General features: G+C 42.6%; 2 protein-coding genes across 3 annotated transcripts; one reads left to right on the top strand and one right to left on the bottom strand.

Moving 5' to 3' along the window:
- Positions 1 to 3,360: 3,360 nt before the first annotated feature.
- On the top strand, positions 3,361 to 10,182 carry nab2 (NGFI-A binding protein 2 (EGR1 binding protein 2)). Of its 2 annotated transcripts, XM_035797281.2 has the most exons (7): positions 3,363 to 3,926; positions 4,701 to 5,618; positions 5,765 to 5,898; positions 6,606 to 6,657; positions 7,326 to 7,440; positions 8,254 to 8,439; positions 10,033 to 10,182. In XM_035797281.2, exons 2-7 carry the CDS (start codon positions 4,710 to 4,712, stop codon positions 10,128 to 10,130), a joined length of 1,494 nt encoding a protein of 497 aa, XP_035653174.1. In that variant the 5' UTR covers positions 3,363 to 3,926; positions 4,701 to 4,709; the 3' UTR covers positions 10,131 to 10,182. The 2 variants fall into 2 exon arrangements, with proteins under 2 accessions (XP_035653175.1, XP_035653174.1); XM_035797282.2 differs by lacking the exon at positions 8,254 to 8,439 and having other exon boundaries at positions 3,361 to 3,926; positions 10,033 to 10,181.
- LOC118400425 (uncharacterized) lies at positions 9,832 to 14,555 on the bottom strand. The gene is made up of 4 exons (XM_035797283.2): positions 14,002 to 14,555; positions 13,017 to 13,145; positions 12,437 to 12,819; positions 9,832 to 12,344 (listed from the first exon to the last, which is right to left on the bottom strand). The coding sequence occupies exons 1-4, from the start codon at positions 14,192 to 14,194 to the stop codon at positions 12,165 to 12,167; spliced, it is 885 nt and encodes a 294-aa protein (XP_035653176.1). The 5' UTR covers positions 14,195 to 14,555; the 3' UTR covers positions 9,832 to 12,164.
- Between the last annotated feature and the right edge of the window lie 175 nt (positions 14,556 to 14,730).

Below are 14,730 nucleotides of genomic sequence, written 5' to 3'. Positions count from 1 at the left end.
GGAGATGGATACAGAGGGCACGTGCCCCCTCGGATTTGTCCTGTGGTTTCCAATCTATCAACCTCATAACTATCGCTGAAGTTGGAGACTTTTATTTCCCTCACCAACTTTAAACATCAACTATCTGAGCAACTAACCGATCGCTGCAGCTGTACATAGTCCATCTGTAAATAGCACACCCAATCTACCTACCTCATCCCCATACTGTTTTTATTTTATTTACTTTTCTGCTCTTTTGCACACCAGTATCTCTACTTGCACATCATCATCTGCTCATTTATCACTCCAGTGTAAATCCACTAAATTGTAATTATTCGCTCCTATGGCCTATTTATTACCTACCTCCTCATACCTTTTGCACACACTGCATATAGACTTTCTTTTTTTCAACTGTGTTCTTGACTTGTTTATTGTGTTATTGGCTTGTTTATTGTTTACTCCATGTGTAACTCTGTGTTGTTGTCTGTGTCACACTGCTTTGCTTTATTTTGGCCAGGTCGCAGTTGCAAATGAGAACTTGTTCTCAACTAGCCTACCTGTTTAAATAAAGGTGAAATAAAAATTAAAACATTAAATAATTTAAAAAATAGCTACCAAGAAGCCATTTTAGGCTATCAATCAGTTACAGTATCTAGCTTGTCTAACTATCTTAGCTGGCATTCCTGCTGGCAAGGTTGGGAGACTTTAGAAATAACTAGATGTACTTTACATTAATCACATTCCTTTCATATTTTACCCAGATTTGAGCAGCGATACATCGAAGCATATTTAGTTTCTTTAAAAAAAGAACCACCAGTCAGGAGGATACAGATAGCTCAAGAGGTATGCTTAGATATACAGAGATATTAACATTTTCTGTTACATAGAATTAAGCATAATGATTATGGCTCTAGATTGCAGAAAAAAAGCTGATTCGGGTGAAAAATGCTAAATTATCCAATTTAAGGATGGGGGATCTAGCACCCTCAGGACCACCCCCCGCCATTCTCATGTAACTTTTGCCCCCTCAGATTTTTGGGGTGCATGACACCCTTGGATGGATATAAAGGAAGTGGGATGGACTGAACACAGTATGGATGTCCTCTGCCTCAGAAGACCAAGAAGTAGAAGACCTCTCAGAATCACCTTTATTTGACCTACAGTCAATCTGATATTTTAAGAGGGCAATCATTATTTCTTATTCATAAGAAAATCAGAATTCTCTGTTCCAATTAGGCCTACTATTATAAGAATTTTAGGAAAGTGAACAGTGCATCCGGAAATTATTCAGACCCCTTGACTTTTTCCATATTTTGTTACGTTACAGCCTTATTCTAAAATGTATTAAATCATTTTCCCCTCATCAATCTACACACAATACCCCATAATGAAAAAGCAAAAACAGTTAAAAAAAAAAACATTTTTAAAAATGTATTACAAATAAAAAAAACTTAAATAAACCATTTATATATGTATTCAGACCCGTTACTCAGTAACTTGTTGAAGCACATTTGGAGCAAGTTTTCATCAAGGATATCTTTGGACTTTGCTCAGTTCATCTTTCCCTCGACCCTGACTAGTCTCCCAGTCCCTGCCACTGAAAAATATCCCCACAGCATGATGCTGCCACCTCCATGCTTCACTGTAGGGATGGTGCCAGGTTTCTTCCAGACGTGACGCTTGGCATTACCGCCAAAGAGTTCAATCTTGGTTTCATCATACCAGAGAATCTTGTTTCTCATGGTCTGACTCCTTTAGGTGCCTTTTGGCAAACTCCAAGCTGGCTGTCATGTCCCTTTTACTGAGGAGGGGCTTCTGTCTGGCCACTCTACCATAAAGGCCTGATTGGTGGTGCTGCAGAGATGGTTGTCCTTCTGGAAAGTTTTCCCATCTCCACAGAGGAACTCTAGAGCTCTGTCAGAGTGACCATCGGGTTCTTTGTCACCTCCCTGACCAAGGCCCTTCTCCCCTGATTGCTCAGTTTGGCCAAGCGGACAGCTCTAGGAAGAGATGGCCACTGTGTTCTTGGGGATCTTCAATGTTGCAGATTTTTTTTGTTTCCCTTCCCGAGATCTGGGCCTCGATACAATCCTGTCTCAGAGCTATACAGACAATTCCTTCAATATCATGGCTTGGTTTTTCTATGGCATGCACTGTCAACTGTGTGACCTTATATAGACAGGTGTGTGCCTTTCCAAATCATGTCCAATCAATTGAATTTACCACAGGTGGACTCCAATCAAGTTGTAGAAACATCTCAAGGATGATCAATGGAAACAGGATGCACCTGAGCTCAATTTCAACTTATGTAAATAAGGTATTTGTTTTACCATTTTTATAAATTAGCAAAAATATCTAAAAAACTGTTTTCGCTTTGTCATTATGGAGTATTTTGTGTAGATTGATGAGAGGTGGAAAAATGTAATCCATTTTAGAATAAGGATGTAAGGTAACAAAATGTGGAAAAGGGGAAGGTGTCTGAATACTTTCCTGAATGGACTGTAGGCCTAATATAAATTCTTCAGCCTAGTATAAATAGTGAAGCCTATAGTTTAGTTTTCATTAATAATCTAGACTTAATTTTCACACACACAGCTTTTGATAAATTAAAAAAAGATTGCTTATTTGGTTGAGAGGGCGCAGATAGAACGTGTGTCAGCATGCTTCAACGCCTACGTGGTGACCCGAAGGACACATAGACAATGGTGCTTTGTGCAAAATCACACAGCTGTGGTGAACATATAGGCCTACTCAACATAAACCATTTAACCAATTCGTCCCAAATTAAACCAATCAAAACAACCATGGTCAGACATGTTGGAGCCTAAATGCCATTCATTTACGCAAAATTAACTTCGGATTTTGTTCAATTAATTTAAGATAGCCTATTTATCACAACAAACCTACAACGCTGTAGGACTACTGTACATCAAATTCACAGTGATGCCTGTTGCATCATTGGGGAATCCCCTATCTTATGCGTCATGCAGAGAATCTACCCAACCGATCGGAAACAGTCCTTCACCACTTGCCACCCACTTGATGATTCTGCCGCACAAGGCTATTACTGTATGTCCATTTTGTTTACACGACTGCGCTGTATATAAATACGATGTATCTGTGAAACAGCACCCAATATAAATAACTGATCTAGTGCAATAAAGGTTAGATTAATTAAATCGAATGTTATGCTATTATCAGCATAGGGTATCATACAGCCCACCTCACACATTTATGTGACTGACCAGAATGGTAGCCTATGTGGTCCTCAGTTTGTATTGAATAGGCTTAGACAGGTGCATCTTATTGCGAAGTGGGCAGACAAAATCGGAAAATGAAAGGGTTAATAAGCAAACCTCAGCCTTTCAAGCCCCCGCCTCCCACATCTCCAATTTGAAAGCCGCCTCTCTACCGGGAGAGGAAAGCTCTTTTTCGGTCAGATGGCGTGCTGCAGTCCGCCCCCAGGTTTCTCGCACCCACACAACCAGCAAAAAGGCAGCCAGCAACCAATACGGTTCGTCAGGGGAGGATATCTGCTAACGAATCCAGACGAGTTACGATATGCTCAGGGATTTAGCTGATGACAACACCACTCCGAAGCGAGAAAGAACACGATTGTACAGGGAAAGAGAGCGATTATACAAATCAATGTAAGGTATTTACAATAGGCTGTGTACAATAGCTCTGTTGATCACAGTTTCTTCTTTTTTTTGTCTCAGCCCTTTCATTGATAACAATTTAACGGGATTGGATGGGACTTTCGACAAGGTTAAAAGTGAGATAACCATAAGGCTTTTGCTCATTTACCTTTAACATTCAATAATCGAGCCTATTACGAGGCGGCACATATTGCGCGAAAACTGGATTCTGTTGCTGGAGACACCACTCGGTCACTCAGTGAGCGCGGGTCCCCTCTGCCAATCCAGCCGTCGGACGACGTGGACGAGGTAAGAGATTACATTAGTCATTTAAATGTTTTATGCTGAAATATTACATTTTACATGCGTGTGTAATTCCATAGATATATGCATTGACTGGTATTGGCCTTGGACGGATGTGCGCATTCTACTATTGTCATAGTTTTTTCAATTATTGTTTTCGTAACCATCGCTTTGTGCGTTATATGAACTATCAAATTCGGGTCTCATAAGAGTAGACAAACTATTTTTAATTATCACAACTTGAATAAGAGATACAAAATTGTGCATTTCTAAACTGTAGGCCTACATTTCCCCAATAATACCATGCGTACACATCCTGCATATTTGAGGTATAAAGGGTTGGGCACCCACATGTGAAATGTTGCCAAAGATTACCACCAATAATAATATACTATCAGGAAAAGTAGGCTATTGGAGTATAAGTCTCTAATTTAGTAATTTTGGTTTAAAAAAAAAAGTAAAGATATTGACATTGTCTTCTTATATAAGACATGTGATGGATATGGACTTTAGGTGTTCTTATATGAGACATGTGTTCCCAGATATAGCATCACAGCAGTAGTTACCACACCACAAAAAGATTGGTAGAAAATTGCTAACATTCCAAAGAAAACAACCTGAAATAACAATACATATAGATTATACCATATAGCAAACAAATGAAAAAAGCATTCCGTACACACAACACAATACTCCTTCCATTGATTGATAAGCCATTTATTAAAACTTAAGACTCTTGAGTAACTCTCCTCCGGTCTGTTCCTTCTTTCCCACCTCCAGTCCTGCGCCATGTCTCTGCCACGCACGCTGGGCGAGCTGCAACTGTACCGGGTGCTACAGAGGGCCAACCTGCTGGCCTACTACGACACCTTCATCCAGCAGGGTGGCGACGACGTGCAGCAGCTTTGTGAGGCTGCAGAGGATGAGTTCTTGGAAATCATGGCGCTGGTCGGCATGGCGACCAAGCCACTGCACGTGCGCCGTCTGCAGAAGGCCCTCCGCGACTGGGCGGCCAACCCAGCCCTCTTCAACCAGCCCCTGGCCAACGTACCCCTGGGGGGAATCCCTCTGTTCAAGGTTGATGGGATGGGTGCTAGCGGGACTGCTGCCGGAGGACTCAGGAAGTCCCTGAGCAACGGGCAGCCGGGGTCACCGTGTGACAGAGAGGACAGGGCATGCCTCACCCCTATGCACAGTGGGAGCCCCAGAAGCCCCTGCTCCCAGGCCTCACCGCAGCCCCAGGACACACACTACAGGGACAAGCTGTCCCCAATGGACCCCCACTGGCTCAGCCCTGAACAGGACGGGAACAGCGCCTCAGCCTCAGGGGTGGACGAGGAGCAGCCCAGCCCACCTCTGCTCCCCCCTCGTCCCCCAGGTCCCTCCACGCCCCCGGCCTCCTCCTCATCTCTCTCCCCGGCAGCCCTCTCGGCCTGGCCCGGGGGCCAGCTGGATGGGGAGACGGCGCAGGCAGTGGGGGAGAGCGTGGACAGGCTCCTGAGGACCCTACCCAGGTCAGACCCCAGAGAGGTGAAGACACTGCTGAGGATGAACAAGAAGATGGCCAAGACTGTGGGCCACATCTTCAAGATGGCACCCCAGGATGTGGCCAAAGAGGAGGAGATCCGTAAGTACAGCCTCATCTACGGCCGCTTCGACTCCAAAAGGAGGGAGGGCAAGCAGCTCACACATCACGAGGTAAGGGCATCAGTGTTTACTATTAGAGGTCTCTGTGTACCAGTATGTGTGAGGCTTGAGCCGTGTCTTCTTTTTATCATGCTGTTCATATTATTCTAACATTCTCTTTCCCCTTTCACCTTATTTTATGTCCTCCTCATGTTCAGCTGATCATCAATGAAGCGGCTGCACAGTTCTGTATGCGTGACAACGCTCTGCTTCTTAGACGGGTAGAGCTATTCTCATTGGCTAGACAGGTGGCGAGAGAATGTGCCTACACCTCCACACTCAAGCATGCCAGGTAAGGGCACGAGCCTGCGCAGTTTAAGGTCTTCCCTACCCCAATCTGATGACCATCCCACCCTCTGTCTCTTCCTCTATAACTAAGTTATCTCCTATGGGCCCTGGTCAAAAGTAGTGCACTACGTAGGGAATAGGGTGCCATTTGGGATGCAGCAAAGAAACCCAAATAGTTACGATATTAGAAATTCAAATGTTATGCTCTGCTTTGACTTGAGCATAAATGATTCCTTTTCTCAACAAGATATGATCGTAGAGAAACTACTATGTGGTTGCAGGCAGCATAGGGGCGAAGTGAGGTGGGCGTATAGAACAGAGGGAAAGCTGGGAACTCCCACAGCACACATAGCTAAGCCTAGCCAAGGTCATGCTATTAGTCAGACAGCACTGCAGTCAGTGCATCAGCTTAAAAACAAAGTCATACTGTGTAACCAACAAAATGAAAGCACATTCAAATACTCAAGCTTCTCATATAATCAATAACAAAAACATATCTTTCAAACTCAATGAATAATGTATGTGTTTACTTTTAGTCACAAATAGCCTCGAGGTTTGGTTACTCGACATCAGTTTTTATATTGTAATTGGATATAGTGAGCTACTACTTGCTAATGAGCAAAGCAGGACCAACTGAATCCTGGAGTTTGCACAAGAGGTTTGCTCTTCTTTTACTGCCTTCTTACTTTATTATACCTTCTCTTATTACAGATCAGGTGCAGATGACTGCAGCTTACCATCCCAAAAGAGAATAAAAAATGAGGTGAGTGGGCTTAAGTCTCTGAACCCCTAACAGAAAAGAGTAAAACTATACCAAACTCTCTCACTCTTGTTTAAATGTGTTATTGTGGGTGTACACAAGCTGTTTTGTCAACATAATATTGGTAATGTATTGGATATGGCATTGGTAGACAATGAATGAGCTGTAATGGCAATAAATTGCAATAATTTATATGCTGTAATTTATACCATGGCTACAATTCAATTAGTCCTTTACAATATTTTAGCAATAAGGCCAGAGGAGGTGTGGTATATGGCCAATATACCATGGCTAAGGGCTTTCTTAGGCATGACGCAAAGCGAAGTGCCTGGACACAGCCCTTAACCGTGGTTTAATGGCCATATATCACAAACCCCCCGAGATGCTTTATTGCTATTATAAACTGGTTACCAACGTAATTATAGCAGTAAAAATAAATGTTTTGTCATACCCATGTTATACTGTCTGATATACCACAGCTGTCAGCTAATCAACATTCAGGGCTCGAACCACCCACCCAGTTCATAAATCAATTTATACCATAGGTACTTTTCAATAGTAATTGCATTGTAAGACACACAATATTACGTTTTGGTGTGTGTTTCGGGTGAGTGTGGAAGTGTGTGTTTGAGATGTTTTGTGTATTTAATGGTTAAGTGTGTGTGTTTCAGGTGATAGTGTCAGAGTGTGTGTCCTCCCTCCATGGTGTTGAGGGGTCAGAGGGCGTGTCCCAGAGGGCTGACGAGGACAGCCTATCAGGAGAGAGTCTTGACAGCCTAACACAAGGTATGTACGGTGTCCAGATCCAAATATGATTTCTTAGTAACACTAGCCTATATATCAGCTTAAGTCAAGTAAGTCTAGCATGTACACTATATACAGTAATTGAACACATTTAGCACTGATCTTGTACAGTGTCACTTAATCACATTCCATTCCCAGACATTCTTTATGTGTTTCTGTAAATGTCAGAGCCCCACTGACTTTAAAGCACCATTTATAATCAAGCCCAAATAGTTCATATTTTCTGTAGTGTCAGGCTGTGTCCCAAATGGCAACCTATTCCCTATATAGTGTACTATTTTTGACCGTAGCCCAATAGATAGGTTGGCTGACATCGTCACAAAAAATGTGCGCATCGATGAGGCAGAAGGCCATGTGGTGTTATGATTCTGAAAAGTCAAATAACTAGCAACAATGACAAGAAGCTGCCATATGGGGAATTGTAAGTGGCTTGTTTCAGCTCTTTGTATCTTGTTATTGATACCATGTATTATTTTGAGGCGTTTTGACTCATGTCTATGCTAATATGGCTAAAATCCGCTAGCTAGCGAATCAACAACTAACTATGTATTTGAAAGACAAGTGCTCATTGTGCAAATTAATTTGTTTTTAATAAACATTTGGAGACTAAAATGTATTTACATTTTGTCAACAATCTATGCCAACCCCATCTTTTTTTGCCCCATAGTTGCACACGTGTCGGTTTTGGTCTATGGGGAATTGGGTGCCATTTGGGACGCAAAGTCAGCCTTGTCAAGAAGCACCTATATTTGATTGGTTCAAAATGGCATTCACACCTAACCTTGTCTGTCTTAGACGTAGGCTCACAGTGCAACCAATCTCCATCACCCCGCCCCCCCACCGACACCTCCATACCTGCCAACTGGAATCGCCAACTCATGCAACAAACGCTCATGGATGAGGGGCTGCGATTGGCTAGGATGGTGTCACATGACCGTGCTGGCAAGGTCAGCCTTAGGTCAGAGGGGACACACACCACAGGTGACTTTCTGAATAATGGCTTACAAACATCATCCAAGAGTTATCATACTAACACTCTTAAAGTGATAGGCCTGAAAAATTCAGACAAAGGTTTTTGTGATGTTGAGATGACGCTGTCTCACAACATTTTGTGTAGATTCGGCTACGTCTCAATCTCAAATGAATAGGATATATGCACCGTCTCATTTCATTGTTTTTAAACGGTGCCTATCTTAACCATTCATTTGAGATTGAGACATACAGTCAAATCTCACTAGAGCTACGCAACAGATGGCGTGGGACATTGACTCATCCTGATATTAAACCACTTTCGAGGCCTGAATCTTTTTAACTTAAATTTTGAAGTGAACTATCACTTTAACATACTGTCCCTGTAGCCAGTATCGTTTACATTGATAACAAGTAGAAACTGAGGTAGGGCTAAAAGGCCAGAGAGTTTTGCTACCGTCATTTAAAGACTGTTTCAAGGATCTTCGGTTTGAACCCAAGTGAGTCAGAATCTCTATTGTGATTCCTCCCACTAGCCAGGTCTGAGTTCTAACTAGCTGGGACTGGAGAAGAGAGAAAGAAGGAAAATTAGTTGGGGGATAGAGAGGCGAGGAGGTAGCCTATCAGCTACAAACCATACTGAAAATGTACATGGATGTCAATACAGTCAAATTGCCATGAGGTCGAGTAGCGTATGTAAATAACTGATGACACATCAAATTATTGTACTTAACCCTTTCCTGTCACACCTTATCACACATCATTAAAATGTTAAAGGTACAGCCATTCAGATGTTTTAAAAAACTACTGTGCCGTAGCACTAGGCTGTCACAGTAGGCAGGGTGGAAAAGATACAGGGAGATCGAGTGGGAGGAAGAGAGAATGATAGCGGGAGTGGCAGAGGAAGTGCTGTGGGGTGGTAGAAACAGACCCCCCTCGGCTGACGTCAGTGTTAGGCATGTGGGCTGAAGGGCGGGATGGATGGAGAGAGGGGGCGAAGGAGTGGGCTGTAATTGGAGGGGCGTTGCATTGACTCACCGAGCGACAGAGAACAAAAATAAAAACCTGTGGGCAGGGAAATGGCACAGGCTTTTTTTTCTCCCTCTCCCTCTACTTAAGAAGTAAGCAGAGGGGGGAAAACAACCATTTCATCTCTATGACGTCGGTCTCCCTCTCACTTCCCCACCGTCGTCCTTTGTTCTTATCACTCACCTTGGTTTCCTTCTCCTTTTCTGTTTCACTCACTCAACACGACCTGTCTCCTCTGACCAAACTTTAACTGCACCTATGCCCTCTACAGTGTTATCCTATTAGCCTGTAGGTGGGCTCTCATTCTGTCAGACAAAACACTTGACATTTAATATTCCATTTCAAATATTAAAGTTTGCTACCATAGTTGAATAGTGTTGTTGTATTTCCAGTTTTATTACTTTGAGTAAGTGAAGTACTCGTAAAAGTTATGACCCTAACCAATCTAATATGCATTAATTGGTGTACAGTTGACCATAGCAAGCACTCAAAGGTTCAGGGGGAGTAATAATGTATTGTCATTATATTGTCTCAGTCGGGCATATAGGCTAACAGCCCTCATCTTTCCTCTTCCAGACTTTGAGGCTAAGGCGGAGAGGAGGAGCTCAGTAGCAGTGTGCAGGAGCAGCAGCCCTGGCAGCACCAAAGATGACTCGGACCAAGGGGGAAAGTAGTGAAACCAACCACTCATCATCCTGAGAACCCATCAACAACCCTGCTTCTCATCACCTTAAATCCTGAAGGGCCAAACTCAGCAGGCTTTCCATCTGTACTTAAACCACTAACAGTAGTAGTAGTACAGGGATGGGGGAGGGGACGGGGAATAAATCTTCCCAATCTATATCCTAAATGGCACCCTACATAGTGCCCTACTTTTGATCAGAACCCTGGTCAAAAGCTGTGCATGATATAGGGAATAGGGTGCGATTTGGGCAAAACCCACAATTGGCTGAATCGGGTGGTTCAGGCAGAGGCAACACATCCTAAACCTGCAAATACTACAGCCCTCCAGTACTGAAATTGAGAAACCGGTGCTCTACAACTTTACCTCTGTATATAGTGTGCCCAAACCCTCCAAACAGCATTAGCCACATCTCCACAGGACTACTGTAACACTTACACAACTGAGGGAGGTTTGTCACATAATGTGACAATGTCTCAGTTTGTCCCCTATGAACATAATCCCCTCCTCCCCCGGGACAATGGATGCAAAATGTTGATATCATGACTAACTTTTGGTGCTATTTATGTTCTGTTGATACAAGGTTGTAACTGAGAAAGGACTTGTGATGAGGATAAGTATCTGTAATGACACTGCCGTTAAAGCTTGGTTTGTAAAGTGCCACTCGTTCGAGTGTTGACCGTTTGATAGTTAGATGATAAACAGAAATATGTGTAGAGACGATAATCAGGTTCAGAGGCCTTTTCCTCCCAATACTGCAGCAAGTGTCACTTACACCCACTGAGACTGTTCTTTTGGAGAGGTGGGTTTGGATGTTAATATGTTAATATTATTGAGCCCTTAGATTAGATTTATTGGTGAACATTCTTTGATTTAACTTGAGGCTTAAACAAGCAACAATAATTTACAAGCAACAACCATTTGCATAACTCTTACTTGAGGCAATTACTTGGATAACAATGACCAATGATCATCTCCCAATGTTTAATTTTTTTTATACAGTATGTTTGTCATATTAAACACTAAATTCTTTGACAATGGAGTTTGGGATAATTTAACTTTTTTTTTTTTTTTACAAAGAAAACATCAGATGTTACTGGGTATGAATGTTGAAAAGGTGTTTGGATGATTAGGAAATCAGGATGAATCAAGGACATTTAATTTTCTGCATCCCAAAAGGCCTTCAATATCCTATATAATGAACTACTTTTGACCAGGGCCCATATGGCTCTGGTTAAAGGTGGTGCTCTATAGAGGAAATATAATGCAATTTGGGATGCACATATTATTACCATGAGGTACCTAAACTGTAACCTCCTGCCTCACAAGCATTAAACAACCTCAGTTATGTTGAACAGAAGATTATTTATTTTGTTAAATCTCAATAAATGTTATTTTATTGTTTTAATCTTGTGGCCCCATTTGTTGCACTCCTTTTGTGGCCCCATTTGTTGCACTCCTTTTGACGGAGCATGAGAGTCAAATGTACGATAAGGCTGAATAAGCCTTCGTCATTCGGATGCTGCCAGCAATTAGGGAACTAATAGAAAAGCACTAAGTCCAAACAGACATTCCCACTCTTCCCCCAATATCACCACCACCATCATCAAGTTGTTTGTTCCTTCCAGTTCTGTGCTGAGTGCTAATCCTGTACAAACGATGCTTGCATGACTCACCTGTATCTGTGATGTCAACCTCTTCACTCCATGTGAGTGCACACCCCCCACCACCATGATGAGAGCAGACTAAATATAGCGAGATATCGCTGACAATCTGGTGGCTCGTTGAGTTCTGCTGTGTGCTTTTGCGTCGCTGCTTTGATTGTGAAAGACCAAGGCTGCATCCCAAATAGCACCCTATGATATAGTGTACTACTTTTGACCAGGGCCCATGGCGCAAATTACTGATCACTGTGGCAACAAAATAACCCTTTGGGGAAAAAACTTGTTGAATCAACATTGTTTCCATGTCATTTCAACCCCCAAAAATCTATGCGATGATGTTGAATCAACATGGAACCAGAGTTTTAGCTGATGTGTGTGTGGAGGTGGCGCAGGAAGTCCCCCCTGGTGGTGGTGTAGCCAGGGAACACAGCATTGCAGAAGTCACACACCTGAGACTGTATTGCCACCTCTGACATCAGCATCATTCCCCCGGTCTGGCTCAGGAACTCACTGTCCAAGAAGGAGCCACAAGCAGAGGGCATCTAAGGGGGAGGGTGGGGGTGGGGGGGGGTGACTAGTCAAATGATTAAGTCTAATAAAACATTTAAATATGAATTCAAGGGGAGAAACCTACCCGGAACATTTGTCGGGTCGTATCATCAACCCAAAATCGACCTGCTTGCTTCGAGTCCCCAGAGACACTGGAGGGTGCCACCTCTCCATTATTACCCCCAGGTAGATCCAGAGGCCTGAGGGGAGCGGCTTTGAGGACCGCATTCCTTTCTGTCCCTGGATGAGCAAAGTCCAGCCGTAGTCTGCCCAAATCCCCCTCTAGGAGATCAGAGAGTGAGCCAAAAGCCCCAGATAGGACTACACCGCCACGGTGTGCAGCAGGGTTGTGTGTTGGTACCATTGGGGTTTCTGGCCGTGCAGGGAGAGACCCCAGGCCACCCTGGGTGCACTGGACTGGGATTGGTGCCATTACGCTGGGTTGTCCATCAGGAACAGGGGCTTCTCCTAAGGAAGGAACCAGATCTTAGAAGTCTGTCAAACATCTTGACTGTATTGTAGCCTACTAGATTAATTGATATTGTATATACAGTACGCACTGAATTCCCAGATTTTGGCATTCATCGTAACACAAAGAACCTGCAGAACAGGCATGTATGAGAAGCATATAATTTCTTATGATATAAAAAGGAGATGGGAGTGACCTCGCTGTCTCCTCAGTGTCTCTGTGAGTTGCTGGAGTAGAGCAGCCTGCTTCAGACATAGCGAGCGCAGTCGGAGGAACTCCCTGTACAGCTCTGTGTACGCCTCCTCCATCTCAGCAGCATAGGGATCTTTACAAAGCCAGTGAAAAAGAGACCCGTACATTACAATGTACATGAAAAATCACCTTCGAGTCCAAAAAATAAATGTTGTGGTGAGACCTTTGCTCCTGTGAGAGTAACATACTATATAGCATGTTATGCTATCGTCAGTTGTGTGCAAGGTCTAGTTTCCCTCCCTCAACTTGAGTCTAAAGAAGGAAGTGACAAGGAAAAGGGAACCAAGTCGAGGGGAGAGAATGGGGCCCTATCATACAAAACATCTGTGGGGTCTATGTCCAAAGTCAAACACAGAAATCACTGAACACGTTTTACAGTATAACTAAAAATACCTGGCTCAAAATGTACTAAATACAACTGATACCTATCCAACTCCTTTATTTTCAGGCATAATAAAATCACGTGTCTTTTTCAAGAGGCATATTCTATTTGTGAAGAGAATTGTAAACTGTACAGGAACTCATACACTTCATAAAACAGAAAGCATTCATAACATAACAGGAAAATACGGGCAATTCCATTACATATCTTGTACAGGCTTTATAATAAGGGAATGTAAAAGTTTCATTCGTGTTTGATATAGCCAGCCTACAAATCACTACTTCATTCACATGTTGAAGTGCATATGATTTTTGTGAAAACTTATTAGAGCTGTATTTGAAAACCTGCATATACTGTTGACTGTCCATTAAATGTTAAATAACATACTGCAATTGTTGAAAACAAAGCATGTTGTTCCCCTAGCTTCATACTTTGTTTTCATTGATTGAATTTCTTATGAGCTAAGGTCAACTCGGATCATTTTGGTACAGGCATTTAAGGCGTGGACGCCCTTAAACTGACAAAGGTGAAGTTTAATATAACTTACGTTCATATGAGTGGTCTTTCTCAATGACACAACGGGAAATCACGTTGAACACGCTTTCATATCTTGAGAAGAGGCAGAGGACTTGTCCGAATATTGATTGTAGCCTACCAGTGAAACAAAATGAACCCCGAAACAGGAACAGGAAAAGTTGTTCTTCGTAAACAGTTCTTATGAATACCATTAACCGGATCATTGTTGAACATCCAATGAGAGGCGCACAACAGAGAAGTTGAGTTGTTGCAGGAAAAAGGCAGAGTATATAAAATAAGGACACGCAACTTCGATATAGTTACTTTTTATTGCAGGTTAGGAATCGAATTATCCTAACCTGCTGCGTAAATTCCCCAAACCTGCTACGAAAAAAGCCACTTCCTGTCGTAGTTGTATCCAAGAGGTGTGTTTTTAGGGAATCTCGATCAGGATACGCATGTAAAACTGACTCTTACCGTAACCTAATTTGAACCAATTATGAAATAAAATGTTGGTTTGCAGGTCAGGAGTGTCCTAGGTAAACTTCCTGAAGGCAGTGCGTCGCGGCACTCCAACTGACTCCGTCAGTTGAATTTAAGGTGAGAAAGTCCGTTTGAGGCCTACCAGAGTTACTCATATAATCTAACAATATAATGCTTATCTTTATAAAAAAAACATTCTGATCAAAACGAATTAGCCTCCTGTACGTCTATATCTGTATAGTAGCCACAACAGCCATCTGAAATAAAGAAATGCATC

Source organism: Oncorhynchus keta, chromosome 21 (genome assembly GCF_023373465.1).
Source record: "Oncorhynchus keta strain PuntledgeMale-10-30-2019 chromosome 21, Oket_V2, whole genome shotgun sequence".
Lineage (NCBI taxonomy): Eukaryota > Metazoa > Chordata > Actinopteri > Salmoniformes > Salmonidae > Oncorhynchus > Oncorhynchus keta.
This window is presented reverse-complemented; position numbering and strand designations above follow the sequence as displayed.